The sequence below is a fragment of the Diospyros lotus genome, chromosome 14 (genome assembly GCF_014633365.1).
Source record: "Diospyros lotus cultivar Yz01 chromosome 14, ASM1463336v1, whole genome shotgun sequence".
Classification (NCBI taxonomy): Eukaryota; Viridiplantae; Streptophyta; class Magnoliopsida; order Ericales; family Ebenaceae; genus Diospyros; species Diospyros lotus.
In genome coordinates this window covers 3696715-3721100 of record NC_068351.1, presented here as the reverse complement: position 1 = coordinate 3721100, position 24386 = coordinate 3696715, and the positions used below count along the sequence as shown (strand labels likewise).

At 38.2% G+C, this 24386-nt stretch overlaps 3 protein-coding genes across 5 annotated transcripts; 1 reads left to right on the top strand and 2 right to left on the bottom strand.

Annotated features, from left to right (window-relative positions):
- Nucleotides 1-1760: 1760 nt before the first annotated feature.
- Nucleotides 1761-3927, top strand: LOC127790759 (probable pectate lyase 12). 2 transcript variants are annotated; one of them, XM_052320420.1, is made up of 4 exons: nt 1761-1994; nt 2068-2732; nt 2851-3296; nt 3678-3927. In XM_052320420.1, exons 2-4 carry the CDS (start codon nt 2106-2108, stop codon nt 3898-3900), a joined length of 1296 nt encoding a protein of 431 aa, XP_052176380.1. In that variant the 5' UTR covers nt 1761-1994; nt 2068-2105; the 3' UTR covers nt 3901-3927. The 2 variants fall into 2 exon arrangements, with proteins under 2 accessions (XP_052176380.1, XP_052176379.1); XM_052320419.1 differs by having other exon boundaries at nt 1764-1994; nt 2075-2732.
- A 2258-nt stretch (nt 3928-6185) lies between these two features.
- Nucleotides 6186-8227, bottom strand: LOC127790762 (transcription factor MYB27-like). Its single transcript, XM_052320425.1, has 5 exons — nt 7385-8227; nt 7158-7304; nt 6938-7067; nt 6736-6839; nt 6186-6658 (listed from the first exon to the last, which is right to left on the bottom strand). Exons 1-5 carry the CDS (start codon nt 7389-7391, stop codon nt 6321-6323), a joined length of 726 nt encoding a protein of 241 aa, XP_052176385.1. The 5' UTR covers nt 7392-8227; the 3' UTR covers nt 6186-6320.
- A 445-nt stretch (nt 8228-8672) lies between these two features.
- Nucleotides 8673-23300, bottom strand: LOC127790760 (serine/threonine protein phosphatase 2A 57 kDa regulatory subunit B' beta isoform-like). Of its 2 annotated transcripts, XM_052320422.1 has the most exons (3): nt 23110-23300; nt 21724-22753; nt 8673-9236 (listed from the first exon to the last, which is right to left on the bottom strand). In XM_052320422.1, the coding sequence occupies exons 2-3, from the start codon at nt 22699-22701 to the stop codon at nt 8934-8936; spliced, it is 1281 nt and encodes a 426-aa protein (XP_052176382.1). In that variant the 5' UTR covers nt 22702-22753; nt 23110-23300; the 3' UTR covers nt 8673-8933. The 2 variants fall into 2 exon arrangements, with proteins under 2 accessions (XP_052176382.1, XP_052176381.1); XM_052320421.1 differs by having other exon boundaries at nt 21724-23300.
- Between the last annotated feature and the right edge of the window lie 1086 nt (nt 23301-24386).

Here is a 24386-nt window from a genome sequence, read left to right as displayed (position 1 = left end):
ACTCCCTTTCTCTTTCTGACGGCATCTCTTCAGCTCTATTTTTTTTTTTTTTTGCGTTTTCTCAACTCCCTCTCTCTCTCTCTCTGGCGCCTCCTTCAATCACGCCTCTTGCAAAAATGCTACCCCTAGACTTGTCCCATCTTTGATCTCCCCAAATAACAAAGTGATCATTGATTCGAGCACATCAATGATCTGTCTAAGCCAATCAACTTACGTTGGTAGGCCAACCTAAGGAGAAGTTGAAGACACCGAAAAGAAAAGAGACAACCTAGAGAGAGAGTTAAGAAGGTGCTACAAAATTATTATGTCAACACGAGAGCGTATCATTTATTGACTAAATATTTAAATGAGTGATTTTATATAATTTAAGAATACATTTATAAGCATGAAATATTTGAGAACATAAAGTTCAGGAATATATTTGATATCACAAAGGGTTTAGAATTTTGTAAAAAAAAAAAATATATAAAAATTCAAAAACATAAATATACTATTGGCCGATATGCTTATCCGGCCTCACACAAACCATTAGATATATTGCAGCATATATTGTTACGATTCCTAGATGAGTTCCAAAAGGTGAATAAACGTCCCTTAATTACAAATTGTTTGGCACATATTGTAAGGAGATTCACTAAAGGAAGCAGAGTGATTTGGGGTCCCTGAAATGCTGGTGGAAGGGCCAAAAGTTGAGGGAACTGTGAGCTAATTACGGACACCAAAATAAATAAAAAAAAGCAAAAAGCACTTTAATTTGATCCTCATTTATTCTCCCTTTGCTGCCTCCATTGTGGACCAAAGAAAGGAATATGGGCGGGCCGCTCTAGTTCTTTGTGTTTGTGGATCCCTAGATACATTCATTCATACAGACATATATATATATAATTATTAACTTTAATAACTGAAAAATCATCTCAATTCTGGGTTTTTCTAAAAGAAAATATTACACAAATAATAATGCAAGAACAATTCTGGGTTCTGAATTACGTACCTTGATGGAGTGTTTTTTTTTATCTCCCATTATATGGCTGTTAATTAATTTGGTAAAGTAATATCTATTTATGTTTATTATTATACACTATTACCCAACTTTTAAAAGCATGTTGACTTGACTCGAAATCAAATTGGAAAGCCTTTGGAGCAGACAAGAGGGGAACATTTCCCTTGTCTCTTCCACTCAGGGTCAAAAGGTTAATTATACACTAATATATTTACTTTTTATTATCACATTAATCATAAGTGAGCATGACAGACAGGGTTTGTGTGTTTAGTAAGTGATTAAGAATAAAAGGGTTTGGTCTAGAAGAATTTGAGTATATCAACTGTCCCACTTCCCATGGAAAAGCCCTTCTCTTCCCTCTCCTTTGTTTCGCTTTTTGTTGGGTGAGTATATATGTTAGTGTTTGATCATGAGAGATTACTACAAAAATGTTCAAATTTACTGTGTCATTTCTTTAAACATTTCAACTCTCCTATTAATTATATGCTCATTGTGATTAAATTTCTAAAATGATGTTATATTGATTGAGTAATATTACGAGATATCACTCATATATTGTATTCTCATTAAAAGAAATATTAGATAAAAGAGATAATAATACATAATTTTTGTAATCTTTTTTAATGAAAAGGTGTCATAATACCGATATCGTAAACGCTTAATATTATTCTAATATATATATATTGATTTGAGAGAGATTGTTCCCTCCATGGGTTTCTTTTATACAAAACATTAATAATTATAAATAGCATACAAACTGCAAAGAGAAGTAGTCTTTCCTCCATTTCCCCTGGCAGCCAAAGATCCAACCCAACTCCACAAAGCTTAAGAGAAATATGCTTCACAGAAGCTTCATCTTCTTCTTCTTCATCATCAGTACTAGTCTTCTGATGAGCTTATTATCATTTTCTCCACTTTGCTGCTCACAAATGCTGAACCTAACTTTGCCTGGCCAGCATCCCGACCCTGAAGCTGTTGTCCAGCAACTCCAATGGTACTCACTCTTCTTCAAGCTTGCTTTTCCTTGATAGGTTAATGCTCGGGATAATAGTTAAAAGTGTGATAAGTTTGCAGGAGAGTGAATGTCTCGCTGTCCAGAAGACAAATGCTATCATACCCAGCCGGCGCCGGAGCCTGCCCTACCGGAAACCCCACCGACGATTGCTGGCGGTGCGACCCCAACTGGCAGCTCAACCGCCAGCGGCTGGCCGACTGCACTATAGGCTTCGGCCAGAACGCAGTCGGCGGCAAAGGCGGCCGCTTCTACGTCGTCACCGACTCCTCCGACGACGATGTCGTCAATCCCCGCCCCGGCACCCTCCGCCACGCCGTCATCCAAGACGAGCCGCTCTGGATCGTCTTCTCCGCCAACATGGTCATCCGCCTCTCCCAGGAGCTCATCTTCAACAGCCACAAGACACTCGACGGCCGCGGATCAGCCGTCCACATCACCGGCGGTGGCTGCATCACCCTCCAGTACATCTCCAATGTCATAATCCACAACATTCATATTCACCATTGTTACCCTTCTGGGAACACTGACATCCGGTCGAGCCCCACCCACTACGGGTGGCGCACCGAATCGGACGGTGACGGGATCTCCATATTCGGGTCGAGCGATATATGGATTGACCATTGTTCTTTCTCTCACTTCACCGACGGCCTAATCGACGCCGTGATGGGTTCGACCGGCATCACAATATCAAACAGCTACTTCTCCCACCATAACAAGGTTATTTTCTCTCACGAAGCATGCAGGACCCTCTGTATTACTTTTCACTTCAAATAACTCTCTAGGACGGCCATAGAATTCATTCAAAATATATACATTGTTTTGAATCCTTTTGCAGGTGATGTTGCTGGGCCACAGCGACGACTACTCGCCGGACTCCGGCATGCAAGTGACGATAGCGTTCAACCGGTTCGGGAAGAAGCTGGTGCAGAGAATGCCGAGGTGCAGAAGAGGGTACATACACGTCGTGAACAACGATTTCACCAAGTGGGAGATGTACGCCATCGGAGGGAGTGGAAGTCCGACGATCAACAGCCAGGGGAACCGGTACATAGCGCCAGTGGATTCGGACTCGAAGGAGGTGACGAAGAGGCTGGAGGCGGCGGAGGGGGAGTGGAAGGGCTGGAACTGGCGGAGCCAAGGCGACGTGTTGGTGAACGGAGCCTTCTTCGTGGAATCGGGCGAGAGCTTAGGGGTCAAGTACGAGAAAGCTTACAGCGTCGAGCCCAGGTCTGCTACGTTCATTGATCAGATCACCATGAACGCCGGCGTGCTTGGTTGCAGGTCTCTCTCTCTCTCTCTCTATATTTATAATCCCATGGATAAATGCTATATAAATAGAATTTTGGGTATGGGCCACAGGTTGGCCCATTTTCACCCCAAACTTGGACTTGGGCTTATGCCAATATGGGCTTAGGAGAAAACTTAATTTGTCGCTACGATAAATTTAAAATGAAAATATTATTTTGATATTTATTTAATATTTATGGTGATATTTTATTATTATTATTTTATATTATATCAATTTAAACATACAAAACATGAATGTCAGTCAAAAGTGTTAAATTTGAGTGTTTAAATATTATTTTTTTAATATAAAACATACGAATCATTTAGAAAGAGATCTTCACTTCTGAAAATTAAATTTACATTGAATATGAGCAGGAGCAACAAGCTGAGCAAGTGGACTGAATCAAACAATGCCGCCGCCGCCGGCGGCGGAGGAATTTTAGAGTCGAGCGGTGATGATGAAGACAACTCCGATGATGATGATGATAGGATTTGGAGCAATAATGGCGCATCTTTCCCTTCACATACTTCTATACTCTTCTCTCTTGTATTTCCCTTGTTATTATGCTTACCTTATGCTTATTATGAGAGTATTTAAAAGAAGTTATAATTATTATCTTTTAAAGGCGTGGTAATTGGTAAATAAGTTTATTAAATGGACATAATAGTTCATAAATTATGTATTAAGTATCTAAGAAATTATGTTAAATTGCTTGTCAAAAAAAATTTTAAAATCTAAAATTATTAATAAGAAGAAACACTCAACTAGAGTTTAATCGAGTCAACCCAAAATTCGTTGAACTCAAGTTTGGCTTCTGAATTAAGTTCTAGGCTTGAACCTTAAGGCTTTGTTTGAGTTCGAGCTCAAACTTGACAAACTTTTGATGAGGCCGAGCTAAGCTTGGGTTTGGATTTGTTAAGAATATTTTTAAGCAATTTAATATCTAAATAATTAATAAATAATAATTTTAAATTAAACATGATAATCAATAAATATAATATTAATATAATAATCAACTAATAATAATTTAAAATTACAATAAACATAATATCGTGATCATAATTTAAAGTTAAATAATATATTTATAAAATTATAAATAAATGTATTAATGTATTTATATATAAGCCTATTCATGAGTTATCCGCGACCTTTTAATTGAGTATATTTATGTCTCTTTGATTGACTATGTTCGTGAGATTTAATGAATTAAATTTTACTAAGTTCAATCACGATTCGTTTACAAATTAAATTTTAAAGTTAGGCTTAAGTTCATATCATTTATCTTAATGAACGAAGTCAAACAAATTTTCGTTGAGCCAAACATTAAGTATCTCTTGTAAACAATTCAACTCATTTAGGACCAAACACTCAATAAAGAGTTTTGAAATAAATGAAAATATTTTATTTTATATTTTCTTCTCCTCTCACTTAGAAATCAGTTTGTTCAATAAGGATACCCACCCATTCACACATGATATTGTATTATATTCAAATGATACTTTGAATGCAAAGAAAAAGTGTGGATTAGGTGGAGGCTTGTCTCTCTCTCATTAAAGAAAAGTATTATCTCTATTGGGAGATAGTTATTAAGGTAAGATATATAAAGCGATACGATTAAGATAATTTAGTTATATATAAAAAAAATTAATATAGAAAAGAAAATTAATAGGGACCCTTGCACATAGTAGATAAATGAAATAGAACAAATATTTATTTGAGTATAATATAAATTATAAGTAGTTTATACTCGGTAAATGAATATCGGACAACAATTCATATTATTGGCTTTACATGTGCTAACATAAAGCATTACTTTTGAGGAATTCCTATCCACTGAGAGTGAGCCAAAAACATTCAAACTTGGGCAATAATGCAACATAATTAAGGATAGAAGATGATGCAGACTAAAGGAATAATTTCTAGTTGCTTTTGTACTTTAGATATCCACAAAGTCTAAGATGCATGCATACTTAAATAATAAGTCATCTCCACATGCTTTTAAGAGGGACAGAAAGTGATGTACTTCAGATGAAACTCATCATCTGAACATTTAAGTATGCATGCATGCATCTTAGACATATAACCCTGCCCTCTATTTTTCAATTAATTTTGGAACATAAAACAGAAAGAATTCCCAGTGCTTTGAGATGAATATAGAGCCAAAACATTTTCTCGAAAATATCTGTTGCCAGTTCATTTCTCTATCTGATGATTTAGTTGGAAGATGGATAACATTATCCTCGGCTTTGTGATTACACTTGACCAAACTCCATGACATAATGAAGATTACAATGGGGAAATCTAAGATAATATATAGGTTATCTATCTCTTCCTATCGGGATAAACACCAAAACAATAGATAGAATAGGATTTATTATCTGAATCTGAAACTGAAAACCCATAATTTGAATGATCATTTAGGATCCTGCATTGTCTGGATGTCAGGAAAACTGATTATCTGTCTCTTTCATTGTTTGGTTCCAAAGAAAATGAACGGCTCAACTCAGAAAAGGACCCTATATTGATTGATATTGCTCGACTTGTTCAAGAGTTAATTATATGTGTGCCTTCATTAAGCTTACGTGCTTCTCTCATCAATCAAAATTTGGAAAATGCAAGTTTTACTATGAGACAGCCTCCCTTGGCTGGCAAGCTAGAATTCACTTAGTTGACGCTACACAGCGGGATAAAGACTTACTATGTTGTTGTTATCATTGTCATCCACTACTGTTCTTTAAAATTATCATTTTTTCAACAAAAAGTAGCATTTATAGATGAGAAATTTGTCGATGTTTAGATGGTAATTAAAATTTCTAGGAGTGATTTACTTCTTTAGTAGTCTCTTTAACTTTCCTCTTTACTCCAGCACATATGATCTTCTCTTCTGTTGCATGAAAGATGGCAGCAAGCCAGCAGTGGTAAGTAATTAAAGGAGAAGGATTGCAAGTTAGTGTATTTTCACAAGCAAAAGTTCATCCATTATTCACTTATCAAGATTCAAAAATGTAGAATTTGGTCTACTCCGTGTCCCAGAGGAAGCCCAAGGAGTCCCATGAGCCTCCATAGCTGTTCTCGGAGGGAAAACAGAAGCATAACTCCAAACTCTGACAGTCCCCGTGATGGTACACGCCCCCTGCCCCATCTGACAAATGCGATAGCCAGTCTGACATGCGCGTTTCGTAAGGCGAACCTGCAATCCCGTAGTTCGACAGTCCAAACATATCAAAAGTATCATCCAAGGTTATCAAACTGTCCCCCTTGTTGCACTCTCCATTGCTGCTTCTTAGACTCACTGTGTCACAGTTTGGCGTCAATAGGTCCTGTTTAGCATTGCTTATGATGCTCTGGCAGTTTCCTGAATGTGTTGAGCAAAGGAAGATGAAATTAAAAATCGCTATAATAATCAGAGGAAATTAATTTGCGGAGCTGCACCTCGTTCCTCAAGTTGTGCTGCTTTCCTTCTCAAATGACTTCTCCAGTAGTTCTTTATCTCATTGTCAGTTCTTCCCGGCAGGCTTCTAGCAATTTTCGACCACCTATGGATTGATAGAGGCGATATATGGTCAACAAACTGGGAATTGAAGTCACATTAGTAATGGGTACGTACTTGGAAGAAAAGAGAAAGGGAACTTACTTGTTACCCCATTGCTTGTGGAGCTGAAGAATGATGGTCTCTTCTTCTGCAGTCAATCGACCACGCTTAAGATTGGGGCGAAGATAGTTCAGCCACCGCAGTCTGCAGCTCTTCCCGCTCCTCCTCAGGCCTGCAAGAAGCTCCCATTTATAAGCACTAATTAAGAGGCTCTGAAACGGACTCCTCTTTCTTTCAGTTCCCACCATGACATGAATTGTACCTGAAGCTTTTGCCAACGAATCCCATCGCCGTTCCCCCAGAAGCGCGACAGAAGCAGCCAAACGCTCGTCTTCCTCCTCGAGCCAAGGCCCTTTGCGCAACTCCTCTCCCTGCATGGCTGCTCGACGGATAGGATAACCTGTTACCACTGTTGCAACAAACTACTCATATATAGAAGTATCCCTCTTAGGCAAAGGTGGCAGAAGGGAACGGGCCCAGAAATCTTACGTGGCATTGTGGGTGGAAAACACTAGTTTGTGGGAAGACCACCCATTTGGATTAGATGCATTGAGGCTCATGCCATTTGGAGTTAGGTCATCAAGAGGAATTTTCTTCTATTTGTCTCCATGAGACACATACCCTTTTTGCATCATCATTTCTGGTACCATTTGCAAGTCTTGTTACTCAGATGTGAAGTAAGTCTTCTATTAATATTGTACTTTGGAGATGGCCTCTGTCTCTTCCCATTTTAAACATCAATGTTATCAACAACATGTGAATAAGACAGAAAAAGGATAAGGAGAAGATAGGGATAGTGCCTCTGGGAGATGGCAGGCATGCACAATCTGAATCTCCTAAATCTCCAACTTGGCTCATTGATGATGCAAGAAATCACCAATAATGAATGTGATCTAGTTTGGATCAACAATTGAGCAGTTGGCTATTAGAATGTTGTATTAATAATAGTTGAATATGCAATTATAATGAAAAATTGTAGGAAGAATCTGTTCGAATGATTTTTCAATACTTGAAAGTTTGGAGAGTCGAAGATAATGATAATCAATACTATCCATAAGAATATACAAGAAAAATCAATAATATCTAGTGATATAATACATACACACATATATATAATATTCTAGTCACTACTTACTTCTTGTGGCATTAAAAATATCTTATATGTGAGCATGATAACAATTGTCTTTTTAATTATTTAATAAATCTTTGATGATATTACATTTTATTTATTATATTATATCGAGATATAACTAAACTCAAGTAATTGTAACTTTATGCTTAGATGTCAAAGGCTTATATTATACGCCAATATTCTTTTGACATGTGGCTTGAGGAGCACATCATATATATTTGGTTATTAAAAATGCCCACAATTATACAAAATTTTTGAGAATAATAAACCAAGTTATATGAAATAAAAAATAAATATTTGCAGTGCACAAAACTCCCAATGCCCTCGACCTTTGCAAAGGTCATAGAAGAGTCATGCTATGTATAACCAACCATCTTTGACTATCAATAATGCTATCTTTCTTCTCTTTTTCTGGAAACTTATTTCTCTTTATCGTTTATGATTATTTGGTAAGCATCTACAGTTTATAAGTTGTGTAGCATTTTATAAAATTAATCTTTTTTTCCAAAAAAAAAACATAAAAACGAAAAAGTGAGCTCCCTATATGCTGATCTCATAATGGCATTAATGCAAAGCAAGTTTCAAACTGAATCCAAGGCAGCAAAATACATCCACACACCATGCAGAATGAAAGAGTAAGGTTCTGAGCAAAAATTTTAACTCTGCCATATATCACAAACCCATTCTTACTATGCAGTAGTACACTAGCACCCACAACTATATATTAGTACATTTTAAGTTGCATTTGCCTATTAATTGAGAGATTTTGGAAAGAAAAAAGAATGAAATAAAAAAAGGGGGGGAAAATGAATTCAAGCAGGGCAAACAGCATTTCCATCCATCCATAATTATTATGGATGGACTGATGCATTCAGTGAAATCAGTCGACATCTTATTCACATTTCCTCACCCTTCTTGTGCTGCAGCAGCAGCCAACCTCAGCCATGTTAGTTCCCGCTGCCCTTCTACCTCCATTGCCCGGGCCTCTTTCTCTGCGTACTGTGTCTGGCACTCCTCGAACAATTCGGGATCCATCTCCAAGAACATTTTACGAACATTGACAGTCAGCCCATGGATGGCGGGGCTCCAGTGTGACTGAATGTTCTTTTCCAAAGCCTCAAAAATGATTGGCAAAATAACGCTCCGGTTCTGTGCAATCAAGCTTACAATGTGTTCATTACTCCATAGAAAGAGAGTTCGTTCGGCAACCTGAAACATAAGATGGGATAAGAAAAACTTCCCAAAGGGATGCATCTGGTTGTCCCTTTCCAAGAGTGAAGTAGAAATGCTTAGGAGTTTTATTCAAAGTGCATGAGTTGCTAGCATGCATCTTTATCGGTTAAAATGCTTCCGTTGCATCCATGAGACGTTAAAATTAAACTTTTGCATGAATAATTCATCCATGAGATGTTCAGATATTGATTGCAAAAATGATTATGTTACATCTAATCAGATACAAGAATCTAGTGTCCTACGTGCCTAAGTTATCTCCTTGAACTTACTTCCCTGAAAACAAAAAACAAAAAAGGTTCTCCTTGAACAGTTAAAAAGAGTGCCCATATATATTGAAAAGTAGTATGAATCCTTGGACATGCCCCTTTTTTTTTCGTTTGGTATTTGGGTTTTTATTATTTTTTATTTTTTTTTGGGGAGGGGGGGGGGGGGGGGGGGGAAGAAGCTCCTTTTGGTTACCAAGATGATTATATTACATCTCAAGTTAGGGACATTAAAATAATAAGTGTAAACTATCCAAGATGAAGTTATTAGTTAACTACGTAGTTGGAAGTAAAAGAAATTTAGGAAGAACATCAGAGCTAAAATTTTTCCTCATATCATCAAATATGAGTTTTTTTTCCTCTTTCAAACAGCTAAAAATTAGATGAGAAACAATTAAGCAAGGAGGCAGATAGCCCAAATTCTTAGTGTTGTCACATACTGGGAACTGGGTACAGAAGGGGAATAGAAAAGCTATGTAGCATTCCCCAAATAAATATCTCAAACTTCTGTCTAATTCACAATTGAGTCTTGAGCTTGGCATATCAATACTTAAAGAACAGATTTTTGATAAAGAATTTTCCTATCAGAAAAGATTAAGAATAAAGCAAAGAATGTTCAGGGTAAACGTAATCCAGCATAACATCTATAAGAAGAAAGCAACAGAGCCTTGAGCTTGACATATTACAGTCCATGCCCTCTTGGGTGTTCCTCTTTATAATATCTTGTTCCTAGGGATGGCCATAGGTAGGGTATTATGAGTGGGGGACCCCTCTACCTATCCTTGTACATGCATCTCTATTCTTGCCCCCATACCTGTACTCTCAGTGTATTTTGTTTAACCCTACATCCCCATACCCGTAGGGTAATCGGAACTCGATGAGTACCCATATATCCGATATATATCATTCTAACATATTTATATTCATAGTTTAAATAACTTCACAACAATGTGATAACAAAGGAATATGACATTAAAGCAAGTAAAAAGCTACATAGCAACAGCTATAATATTTTAAATTGTTCCAATACATTTAAGTAATAAAAAAAATACTCCCTTAGTTTGTTTATGGCAAATGTGAGAGACAATAGAGATCGTAACTAAGTTAAGTTTCAAGCTTGTGAGAATATATTTGATTTAGACTTTTTTTTTTTAATATATGAACCATAATATATAATTAGATAAAATAATTATATCAAGATAGGGGACCCTATCCCTGCCACTCTACTAGTACCCGACTGGTATTTTAATACTTTACCAGTACCCTCCTCATGGGTATAAAAACCTTCCCCAAATAGGGTTTTGAAGAGTACTCACAAGGTAGGGTACCCATTGCCATTTCTATTTATCCCCCTACAACACCCCCCGCCCCACAAAAAAAAAAACTTAAGGTCCGAAGTGATTTGACCACAAGGAATTCCTTGCTAGAGTGGATTGTTAACCTTCGTCAAGAGCTTTGCAGGTCACTCAAAACAAACATAGCACATACCATAACCATGTTAGTGATGCTAACTTCATTCCTGCCTATAGGAATGCCATGACTACATAAGGAAAAGAACATTACTGGACCAACCTATTAGCCCCTATAAAAGTTAGATCAACTCACAACCATACTACAAACTAAAAAATTTAATATGGTCAAGATGGTAGGGGAACTTGCCTAGTGATTTTTTGCCAGGTTTAGAATGTCACAGATGGTCATGCTTATTTTTGTTTATTATTAGAGGATCATGAATTTGTATACATTATCTAGAAATACATATACCCGAACAAGAGTCCTGTAGAAAAAGAGGCACACGTATGATGTAATTCCCAAATGCAAAGACCCCAAAGAGCATGAGACCAAATTTTTTACCAAATCCACAATAATTCAACAGAAGGGTGGAACTTGGCAAACAATTTGTCCTGGTAAGGGCCAATAAAGTCATTTGTCTTGTAAATTTCAATAAATGGACTGAATATCTAGCAATCCTTCACAGAGATCCAATCAAGATGCAGAATGATGCAGCCACAGCCCCGGGGGGGGGCTGTGTGTGGATCTCATGCCTTTGACTGCTCAAGTTCAAATTCTCATTTGAAGGCAATAACCTCATTAGTAAAACGCAAGTCTAAAAAGTTCTATAGGATTTACCTAGAACTAGAAAGGGAAAAATATCAATGAAAGATATAAAATGGCAGTCAGATGGAATGAGAATCTTTTATTCATGTTGCTGATTCACTTGAAAATTGTGCTTATCCTGATATATTTTCCCATTCTCTCCTCCAGTAATAAATCCACTTGTTAGAGGGAGAAGCTACAGGGCCCAAGAAAAATGAGATCCGCAGCTTGAGGAAATAGCTGAATCACTGTGAAACATACTGAAATACTTATGTATCTTGATGCATCAGGATCCATGAATAATATCTCTAATTTTCTCATGTTTTCTCAAATAACAAAAATACTTTGGCACAAGAAAACATATACAATACAGGAAAATAAACAGAAAAAAGAGATATTAAACTAAGAAATGAGGACATAGTTCAAACAGTTATTTTTTACATTTTTTTTTTCCCCATTTTGGTCATGAAGCACCCTTTTTCTCTTTCTAGATCTAGCAAGTTTTTTTTCCCTTACTTCTAGATCTAGTCATGTTTCCATATTGTACTGTTGGTTTCACAATATCAACTATGTGATAGAACATAACCATATCAATTATCTTCATTCACCACCATCTCATGGAACTACTTTTTCATATGAAGATGGTGTGAAAACTTTATCTCATTATTCCCTCGCTAAAGAGTCGCATTAGGAAGGGCATTTGGTGTAAAATTTTACCACATTGTTCTTTTGCAAGGATTTGTATTGTCAATGTGACTTTTAAAAGTCAATTGACATTATGATGTTTGCCATTGACCCTAACTTGATTAGGATAAGGTGCAATTGATGATGATTGTGGAAAATCTTACTCCAAAATTCAACCCTTTTGCCCAACCTGTCCAAGACTGTGCCCTCATTGATTCAAGCCTTCCATGGAACCAACCATCGCTTCTCAACATCAACAACTTATTGACATTGGAAGAAAATATCATTTTTCCATCCCAAATGGTTTGAGTAGTAGCACTTGAGTTACTCTCAAAGGAAAGTTCTACTCGGTCCATGAAATTGATAGAGATGGTGAGTCCTAAATTTAAAGTCATAACTATTTTATGATTTCATCTTTCCACTTATTTTAATTTTTTTGTTTTTTTAGGAACGTTAGACCACTAAGAATGTTATGTTTCTATTATCTGGACCTCTTTTGTCACTACATCCGTCCAAACAAATGCGAGAACCCTTGCTCATTTGTCACTACATCCGGGCGCTGATGCAGCGGCCCTAGCTCACTTGACACTACACGCGGGGTTAGGTGAGGAGATAAAAGCAAAATTCTAGGAGGACTTAGAGGGACTCATACAAATGATACCAAGAGGAGAGAAAGTGATTATAGGAAGTGACTTAAATGGTCACGTGGGTAGAGACGGAAACGGCTATAGAGAGGTACATGGAGGGTATGGATTCGGGGAAATTAATAATGAGGGTAAGTCTATTCTAGATTTCGCAATGGCATCTGGGCTCATCATAACCAATACTAGGTTCAAAAAACGGGACGAACACTTAATCACATATAAAAATGTCATATCAAGCACCCAAATAGATTATTTCCTCATGAGACAAGAGGACCGGGTATGTTGTAGGGATTGTAAGGTGATATCGGGAGAGTGTTTAACTACTCAATATAGACTTCTAGTATTTGACATCCAAGTAAGAAATTGGAAGAGAAAAAATCACATAAAACAAAATTCAAGAATTAGGTGGTGGGATTTAAAAGGGGAGAAACAACTAATCTTCAAAGAAAAATTAAGGGGTAGAATAGAATGGAATGGAGAAGGACAAACAAACCAAATGTGGAGAGAAATGGCTAATGCCCTGAGAAGCACAGCAAAGGTAGTGCTCGAAGAGACAAATGATAGAGCCCCTAACCTTAAGGAGTCTTAGTGGTGGAATGAAGAAGTACAATTGAAAATTAAAAATAAAAAAAATTGCTATAAGGCTGTATATCAGTGCAACAATGAAGAAAATCAAAAAAATTACAAATAATCAAAAAAGGCAGAAAAAAAGCTGTTAGTGAAGCAAGGTCAAAAGCATATGAGAATCTATATAAACGACTTGATACAAAAGATAGAGAAAGAGATATATATAAATTAGCTAAAGCAAGAGAAAGAAAAACAAGAGATTTAAATCAAGTGAAATGCATAAAAGATGACAATCAAAATGTATTAGTGAATGAGGGAGCGATTAAGGAGAGATGGAAGGAGTATTTCACAAAATTATTTAATGATGATAGCGACAAAAGAGTTAGATTGGGACATCTTAGTAACTCCGAAGGGAACGTGAGCTATACATTTTATCGACGCATAAGTCCAAATGAAATAAGACAAGTATTAAAAAAGATGAAAAATCATAAGGCGGTGGGACTGGATAATATACCAATAGAAGCATGAAAATGCATGGGAGAAGAGGGCATCTCCTAGCTAACGAAATTATTTAACGCGATTCTCAAATAAAAAAAAAATGCCAAATGAGTGGAGGAATAGTACTTTGGTCCCTATATATAAGAACAAATGAGATGTTTAAAACTGTGAAAATTACAGAGGAATTAAGTTAACGAGCCATACCATGAAACTCTATGAGAGAGTAATAGAGCAGAGGCTCAAAAAAGAAACAGAGGTCTCGAAAAATCAGTTTGGTTTCATGCCTGGTAGGTCAACAATGGAAGCTATATACCTACTGAGACGCCTAATGGAAATGTATTGGGAGCATCAGAAGGACCTAATGGAAAGGTATTGGGAGCATCAGAAGGACCTACACATGGTGTTTAGAGATCTAGAAAAGGCCTATGATAGGGTCCCTAGAGAAGTATTATGGAGGGTTTTAGAGAAGAAAGGAGTCCGAATAGCCTATATACAAGCCCTTAAGGACATGTATCATGGTGCAGAGACAAGGGTCAGAACATGCGGAGGGGATACTGAACCGTTTAAAATTACAATAGGATTGCATCAAGGTTCTGCACTAAGTCCATATTTATTTGCTTTAGTAATGGATGAACTCACTGAAGATATTCAGACAGATGTGCCATGGTGTATGCTATTTGCAGACGACACAGTGTTGATGGATGAAACAAAAGAAGGAGTGAACACTAAGCTTGAGTTATGGAGAAACAATTTAGAAACTAAGGGATTTAAATTAAGCAGAAAGAAAATAGAATATATGGAATGTAAATTTAGTAAGAATGCAAGAGCGGAGGATGTTATAATAAAATTGGAAGACCAAATCTTACAAAGAAAAGATCATTTTCAATATTTGGGATCAGTGATTCAAAAAGATGGAGAAATTCACGAGGATGTCACACATAGAATTAAGGCAGGTTGGCTAAAATGGAGAAATGCATCGGGGGTGTTATGCGATAGTAAAATCCCATTAAAACTAAAAGGAAAATTCTATAGGACAGCTATAAGACCATTTTTGTTGTACAGCTCAGAATGTTGGGCAGTCAAATACCAGCATGAGCAAAAGACGAACGTAGCGGAGATGAGGATGTTAAGATGGATGTGCGGCCATACAACAAAAGATAAAATTAGAAATGAAGTTATACATAATAAGGTAGGAGAAGTGCCAATAGAGGCGAAGATGAGAGAGACTAGACAAAGATGGTTTGGTCATGTGAATAGGAGACCAAGAGATGCTCTTGTGAAGAGAGTTGATAAAATAGAACAATTAGTCAAAAAAAGAGGTAGACGCAGATCTAAGAAGACTTTGGGAGAGACATCAAAGTTTGATATGAAATGTATGGACCTCAATGAAGATATGACAAAGACAAAAATACATGGAAGTCTAGAATTCATGTAGCCGACCCCATATAGTGGGATAAAGGCTGGATATGTTGTATGTTGTTTATATGATTGATTGAATAATAAAAAATATTGGCTATTAATCTCCTTCTCTCTTATTCTCCTTCAATATTCTTTCTCTATATTATAATTCTTCTCCTTCCCTTTCACTTTCTTCTAAATTTTTTTTTCCTTCTCTCTCAAATCTCCTACCCCAATATTTTCTCTTTCCAATTTCTTCTTCTTTCTCTTTTCTTCTTCGCCTTCTGTTGGTCCTTCATCAGGGAGGGGTTTACACCAACGTCACAGGACTCTTATGTAAATAAAGAGATTACTAAGATAGAAGGGTAAGGGGTATTGCTTTAATAAGGAGTAGATAGGCAGTTACAACACATCTTTCAATTCAAATGTAACCAAATATTGGTGCCAAGGCTTGGTAAGTATATAACCAACCTTCGCCGCCAGGAGAGGCATCTTTTGGCAATTCAATTGAATCATTTTTCCCTCTCAATTTCTCGAATTCTCTCACTCTTTCTCTAATTCTCTTCCTCATGTTCTTTTTGTCCTTCTAATCTACCAGTTCCCACGCAATTCTCTTTAAATTGCGAGAGAACTCTTTTTGTCAGAACCGCATTCTGACAATTTGGTATCAGAGCATCATCTTGGGGTGATCGAAGGAGGAGATGGCGAACAGAACCAGGATGACGCATATGGAGTCTCAGCTCCATCAGGTTTCGACAACGATTGTTGAGATATAAAGTAGGATGGAATTGTTGGAGAATTGAAGGCGTGGTGAATGTGTGGCACAAAGAAAGTAGATCACAAACGACAAGATTGGAGGAACAAATGAGGGAGCAAGGGCAAGCCCTTAGAGATCAGATGCAATAATTTGTTCTGATGCTCACTCGCCAGACTCAGGCATGGATTTCACCTGAGTTTCCGCCGAGAGATAGATCGGAGCCAATCCTACATGGCCAAGAAGGTAATGCCCAATCGAAGGGATCGGTGGAGTTGGAGGTTGAACCACAGGCGATGGAGGAGAATGTAGGAATTAGGAGACAAGGCCACGGAACTGGATCACATCAGACCGGTTTTCCTATGCTTAAGATGGAGATACCTCTTTTTGATGACCATAATCCGAGATGGTGGGCAAGGCACTGTGTGAGGTTGTTTGGCTTGTATAATGTGACTGAAGCTCAAAAGGTAACACTCGCAGTAGCCTATCTAAACGACGAAGGAGACGCGTGGTACCAAGGCTGGAGTGGAGTATGGGAAGATTGCTCGTGGGAAGAATTTGTGGAAGGATTGTGTGAATGGTTTGGGGAGAAAGGAATGTTAGATGTGGTTGAAGAATTCAACAAACTGAGACAAGGAGGATCGGTGCAAGCCTACCAACAGAGATTTGAAGAGTTGAAGGCCTTGATGTTACTTTCGAATTCGACCCTTACAGAAGGGTACTTCGTATCAAACTTCATTAGTGGCTTGAACGAGGAGGTCCATCCTACAGTCAAAATGTTCCAACCCAAGACTGTCCAACAGGCCGTGGAGTGTGCCAAACTGCAGGAGTTGACAGTGAAGGCATTGGTCAAGAAGCAGAGGGGAGTGAATAGAGGGTGGTAGGTAGTACTCTTGCAAGTAAATAACAGAGGATGGGGAAGGAATGGAGGAACCATGGGTTCAGGGAGTAAGGGTTTGGCAACCCTACCAGCACCTCCCAACCGATTCAAGGGAACTTGACAGAGCAGAGATGATTAGCAGGCCTCTATTTCAGGTGTGGGGACAAATACACACTAGGTCATCAATATAAAAGGCAATTGTTGTTATTAGAGGGAGCAGAAGAAGAGGACGGAGACATTGTGGAAGAGGAAGGGGAAAAGGAGAAAGTGGAGAACTCCCTGCATGCTCTAAGGGGAGTGGTGACCAACAAAATTATCAAGGTGAAAGGAAAGGCAAGAGACAGTAGTCTGATGATTCTGATTGACAGTGGAAGCACTCATAGCCTCCTGGACGAAGGGATAGCAAAGAGGTTGAAGTGCCACCTCACGGGTACTCAGCCCCTAGCAATTACTGTTGCAAACAGCCAGAAGGTTTTGTGCAAATCCGCTTGTGTGGGGGTTTTGTTAGCAGATGCAAGGGGAAGACTTTGAGGTCGATTTACGCTTGCTCAAATTGGAAGGATGTGATATGGTCTTAGGGGTCGATTGGATGAGGGAAGTCAGCCCCATTTGCTTCGATTTTAACAAAATGGAGGTAACATTCGAAAAAGGGGGAAGAAGGATGACCCTAACGACAGTACAGAGATAGGGACATGTAAAATGATCTCTGGCAAAAGGTTACATAAATTACTCAAGAGCAAGTGGACGCAGGTAGCCCAGCTCTCTCGATACATGCCGTGGAAGGGAAGAGACACATAAGATGAAGGGGATTCTGTATTGAATTTGGTGGAAACCACAAAAGCTCCTTGGGAGGTAACTCAACTAGATTATCTTAATTTACTCTTAGATGAATTTGAGGACTTGTTTGAGGAGCCTAAGTCTCTACCACCCCCAAGACCAATAGCCACACTATCAACCTCAAACATAATGTTGAACCCGTTAACATCCGTTCATATAAATACCCTCCCAAACAGAAGGCCAAAATTGAACGCATGATCAAAGACATGCTAAATACTTCTGTTATACAGCCAAGCACCAGCCCCTATGCCTCCCCCTTGCTATTGGTAAAGAAGAAAGACAGCAGTTGACGATTTTGTATTGATTACTGCCAACTCAATTCCCTAACTATAAAGAAAAAATTCCCTATACCCATCATCGAAGACCTGTTAGATGAATTGCATGGCTCTAAACTTAACCTTAGATCCGGATATCATCAAATTAGAATGCACCCCAATGATATCCACAAAACTACCTTTAGAACCCACCAAGGGCATTATGAATTCTTGGTAATGCCCTTTGGATTAACTAATGCTCCAGCAACTTTCCAAGCCCTTATGAACCAAATATTTGAACCCTACCTATGCTAGTTTATCTTGGTATTCTTTGATGACATTCTAGTATACAGCCCCACTTTTGCCACACATCTAGAGCACTTAAAGATAACTCTACAAGTCCTTCGATTCAATAAGTTGTACATTAAGAAGTCTAAATATGCATTTGCACAATCCCAAGTGGAGTATCTCGGCCATGTCATCTCGGGGGCGGGAGTTAGTACAGATCCCCAGAAGGTGGCTGCAATGATTGCTTGGCCTAAATCGGTTAATGTGAAAGCCTTACGGGGATTCTTGGGCCTCACAAGCTATTATCGCAGATTTGTCAAGGACTATGACACTCTCAGTACGCCACTGACAGAGCTACTAAAAAAGGAAGGCTTCCACTGGAATGAGAGGGCAAAGAGGCATTTGAAAGATTAAAAGTGGCCATGAGTAAGGTACCTACACTGAGCCTACCTGATTTTAATCAACCTTTTGTACTAGAAACCAATGCGAGTGACAGTAGGGTGAGGGCAGTACTGACGCAAGGAGGAAGGCCTTTGGCCTTCATTAGTCAAGCATTGACCCCTAAGCATTTAGGCCTCAACGTGTTTGATAAGGAGTTGCTGGTTGTTCTAATAGCCATGGAGAAGTGGCGGCACTACCTTAAAGGTGAGAGGTTCATCATAAAGATAGATCACGAAAGCCTTAAGTTTTTGTTACGATAGAAACTTCATACCCACCTTCAGAGGAAAGGCATGTCAAGGTTGATGGGACTCGACTATATTATTCAGTATCGAAGAGGCCAGGAGAACAAAGCAGCCGATACTTTATCCCGTTGTGTGGAAGAAGGGGCCTCAACGGCTATCACTGCAATTACTCCGAATTGGTTCCAGGAAGTAACGACCAGTTACACAAAAGGAGAGTGGATCAGGGAGTTGATGGAACAAATGGTCCTAGACCCAGACAGCAAACTAGGCTATTCCTTGCGGAATGGATTGTTGAGATATAAGGACCGAATCATAATTGGAGGGGATGAAACTCTCAGACAAAAGATCTTAAAGGCGTTACATGACTCCTCTGTGGGTGGCCATTCGGGGATACAAAACACCTACAACAAGGTCAGACAACTATTCTTCTGGCCAGGATTGAGAAGAAATGTAGTAGAGTATGTGAAGGGTTGTGACACTTGTAATAGATGTAAGCATGAAAACATTCACCCCCAAGGCTGTTGCAGCCCTTGCCAGTTCCTGACAAAGCATGGACCCACATCAGCATGGATTTTATAAAAGGATTACCGAAGTCAGAAGGAAGGGACTGCGTGTTAGTGGTGGTGGATCGTATAACCAAATATGCTCACTTCTTGGGTTTGTCACACCCATTTACGGCACAGGAGGTGGCCAGAGTCTTCTTAGATCAGGTGGGCAAGTTACATGGGTTGCCTCAGGTGATTGTTTCAGATAGAGACAAAGTCTTTACCAACCTCCTTTGGAAAGAGCTAATGAAATCCCTAGGGACACAGTTACACATGTCATCCTCCTTTCACCCGAAGACAGATGACAAACCAAAAGGACTAATCAGTGCCTCGAGACGTACTTGAAGATGTGTGAGTCTAATGAATTCTACGGGGTGGCACAAATGGCTCTCATTAGCTCAATGGTGGTACAATACCACCCCACACTCCTCGCTAAAGATGACACCGTCTAAAGCGCTATATGACTACAAACCCCCTCTCTTACCACTGGGAGGAACTCACAATCAAGTAGCTACGGTAGATGATTATTTAGTTCAGAGGCAGCAAATGTTATAGACCCTAAGGGAGGAATTAGCCAGTGCCCAAAATAGAATGAAGCAATATGCGGACCAAAAGAGGAGTGAACGGGCATTCGCGGTGGGAGACAAGGTGTACTTGAAACTGAGGCAAGCCCAACTAAAAACACTTTCCCCTAGATCAGTGACTAAACTGAGTCCCAAATTCTACGAACCTTGTGAAGTTATAGCCAAGGTGGGACAGGTGGCTTACAAACTCCAACTGCCAGAGGGGTCTCATATACATCCTGTGTTCCATGTGTCACTCCTCAAACCTTCCCTGGGCACCAATCCAATTAGTTTTGCCCTACCTTCCACAATACAACTAGCACCACAGGAACATGAGCCCATCGCTATAATGGACAGAAGAATAATCTACAAGCATCAAGCACCGATCACGAAATTCCTAGTTTGCTGGTCCAATCCACACCCTGAAAACAACACTTGGGAGTACATTCCCGACCTCCTGAAACAGTTTCCAAGGGCAGCATGACTTCTATGAATTACTTGAGGACAAGTAATGTTTCTAGCAGAGGGGAATTTGTCACGGGACTCTTATGTAAACAAAGAGATTACTAAGATAGGGGGGTAAGGGGTATTGCTGTAATAAGGAGTAGATAGGCAATTACAACACATGTCTTTCAATTCAAATGTAACCAAATATTGGCGCCAAGGCTTGGTAAGTATATAACCAACCTTCGCCGCCAGGAGAGGCATCTTTTGGCAATTCAATTGAATCATTTTTCCCTCCCAATTTCTTGAATTCTCTCTCTTTCTCTAATTCTCTCCCTCATGTTCTTTCTGTCCTTCTAATCTACCAGTTCCCAAGCAATTCTCTCTGAATTGCGAGAGAACACTTCTTGTCAGAATCGCATTCTAGCAACCAATTCATCCAACCCCACCTTTTGAGTCTATAATGATCCATTTGGATATCCACAAATTGCATAATTAAGCCCAAAAAGCAATTTGAGTGGATTAGCTCCTAAGCCTTTGGCTAAGCTAAAAACTAGTGTGCGATAATAAAAAATAATAATAGAAGAAGATAGTAGGGAAAAAAAAAGGAAAAGTAAGAAGAACAGCAACAAACAAAGGAATAGAGAGGACAAAAGAGTATCATATCACAAATGGGATAAACACTGTACAAGCAAAAGAACAAAGATACGGAGTAACAACCTATATATCTACAGCTGATAAAGCTCATCCAAGAATTGAGGGGGAAAAAAGGATAGAAAGGGAATCTCCTCCATCAACAATAAAAGCAGAAAATGAGAATGGCTCCGTTAAGCTATGCTTTTAAATACAATAAACAAGATGAATAACAACAAAGCTCTGTAAAAAACAAACAAGCAGGCAAAGATGCAGTAAGAGATATTCATAACACAGACAACCTGATAACGATCTACACACCAACAATTACACATGCAGTAAATTTCAGAACTAATGCATTATGCTGACATTATGACATAGAAATCAATGTATGGAGATGCAAATCTAAAGGTTTCCGAGTCTCTTCATACCTGAAAATGAGAACTATTGAGGCAGCGGGCTATCTGTCTGAAAAGAGGGACCATGCAGCGCTGAAATTCTGCAGCCTGTGTTGCCTCCAGTACTTCTTCTAGCTCCCCAAGGAACAAAACCTCCTTCTGGCAATTGGTGACAGGCCAATATTTCAACAAACCCCTTACAACATTGTCAGCGAGCTTGTAATCTTTTTCCACAAACTGAATAATGCAGTATGAGAGCTGCTGATGATACACGCCAATTGGCTTTGGCTTGTGGAGGGGTATAAGCCCTCGAACAAGAAACAATTTATGCTCCTCTTTCATTGGCAGAGCAAACCCATTAATTATGCTCCCAAGAATCTCCAGAAGCTCACTAATACCACTGTGCCTCTCCGTTTCATATATAAATCGATAAAATATATTGCAGATTGCTTTCCTAATAAATGGACGATGTACCATGAACTTTCCATATATCCGATGTAGGATTGTCTTCAAATACTCCCGCTCTCGGGGGTCCTCAGAATCAAACAAGTCAAGTAGTTTTAAAACGAATGAATGATCAATGTACCGCTTGGCAATCTTGGTGTCTGTATCAGATGAAACCACGTACCGCAGAAGCAGCTCGTACACAATCTGTAAATGGGGCCATACTGGATCAAGGTATAGCTCCTCCTCCTCTGGGTCCACATTTTCAGAACCAGTATTTTCATGGGATGCTGGAGGGAAACATCGGAAAATATTGACTGAAATCATCCGAATCATCTCTTCCTGGTTACCCTCTGTAATTTTCCCCGAACCAGATTGTACATAATCAACAAGCTCCGTGAGGGTCTGCCTCTTGATCTCCTTCTCTCTAACCATTTTCAGAGTGTCGGAAAAATCAAATTGGAAGCAACAAATCTGCAATTTCTTAAGGAATAAGTTCTGGCGTTCTGACACCGGAATGTCCCTTAACATAGGGAGGGTCTCTACGGTACCCCAAGGGGGAGCCATAGCTGCCGCCGCGGCACCACCTGAATTGGCCACGGAAGGTACCGGTCCACCCCTGGAAGCATGATTTACAACAACATTTGACCCGAAATCGTGAGCATCCGATTTCGCTAGCTTACGTTGACCACGTTTTATGATCTTGTTGAACATCCCAATCTGATGTGCCCTAACCCTAAACTTGCACGCACAAAAACAATATGCTCGTGTGTGTGTGTGTGTGTGTGTCTATATCTTCCTTTTTCAAATCATCAAGATTGGCTTTGATGACTGATTTTTTCAGATCGATAATCAGCATAAACAGCCACGAATTCGTGCCATATATGATGTTTTGACAGATTGAAATCGTCGTGAATGCAGAATAAAGCAACAATTAATCTACTGCATGAATTAACCGGAGAGAAAAACCTGTACCGTTGGGTTTTAAATTTGGAAGACAGTTCACCGGTGGTGGACCGATACGGAAATCGTCCACGACGGCTCGCCGGAGTGACTGCCGGACGGCGAGAAGCTTTCAGGCCGATCAACCCAACGATGACAGGGACATAGATATATAGTCTCTAGAAAGAGAGAGAGAGCGAGAGAGAAAGAGGGAGAGCGCTCAACGGAAACGAATGAATGCAAATACTATTTTTTAACATTTTATGGAATTTGCCGTATTTTTATTTTATTTTTAATTTTAGGTTTTTATTTTAACATTTTTTTTCTCAAAAACGCATTTAAACTTCCTATAAAATTAAATATAGTAATATAAAAAATATTAACATATTTACTTTTAAATATATTTAAATAAATAAAAAAAATTGTGTTCAGTACTCTCGATGTTAAAAAATGTACAATAAATATTTTTATATTTTAATATCACATTGCCCTTTTCTTTTATTATCAATATATTATAATTAAATATTTTTAAAATACCAAAATATGACCCTTACTTTTCTCTCTCTTCTTTCTATTTCTTTTTTTTTCTTTTAGTTGCAGAGTATTTTTACAAAGTTCTCTAATAAAATCATAGTGGTACTTAAGGTTTCGACAACTATTGATAGTGACTAACAACAATCACTAATAGTCTTTTTATTTCTTCAATAATCTTAAAATTGAGAGTATTTTTATCATTTCATCTAACTTTTAACATCTTACTAAACAAAAAGTATTCATTATAATTTTCAAAATGTCAAAAGTATTTTTATGATTAAGTAAATTTTAAAGGGTGATCTTTATAAATTACTCTTAAATAAATTATAAAGATGTAATAAGAGAATTCACGATAATAAATCACGTTATCAAAGCAACTATGTGTATCAAAAACAATAGAGGTGTAATCAATTCATTGGTGCAAATTCTCATGGCATTAGATAATTTTGCCTTGAATTTATGTAATTTAACTTATTATTTTTTTTAATTTGACCCAAGATTTAAAAATAAAATTACTTTTGTAACAAAAATGAATTCACTTTTTTTTTTTACAAACAAATCCTTATACTTTAAAATAATGGCATACTTGGGCCGGTTTGGGATTGAAGTGAAATAAAGTATAAGACGTGAAGTGAGATGAATTTGAGTTTATAAAGATATTTGATAAATTGGTAAATTGAGTTAAATTTTAATTATAATTATTCTGTAAAAGATGGATTAGAATACTCAAATTAAATTTAAATCATCTAATTCAACTCACTTAAATTAAATTTACT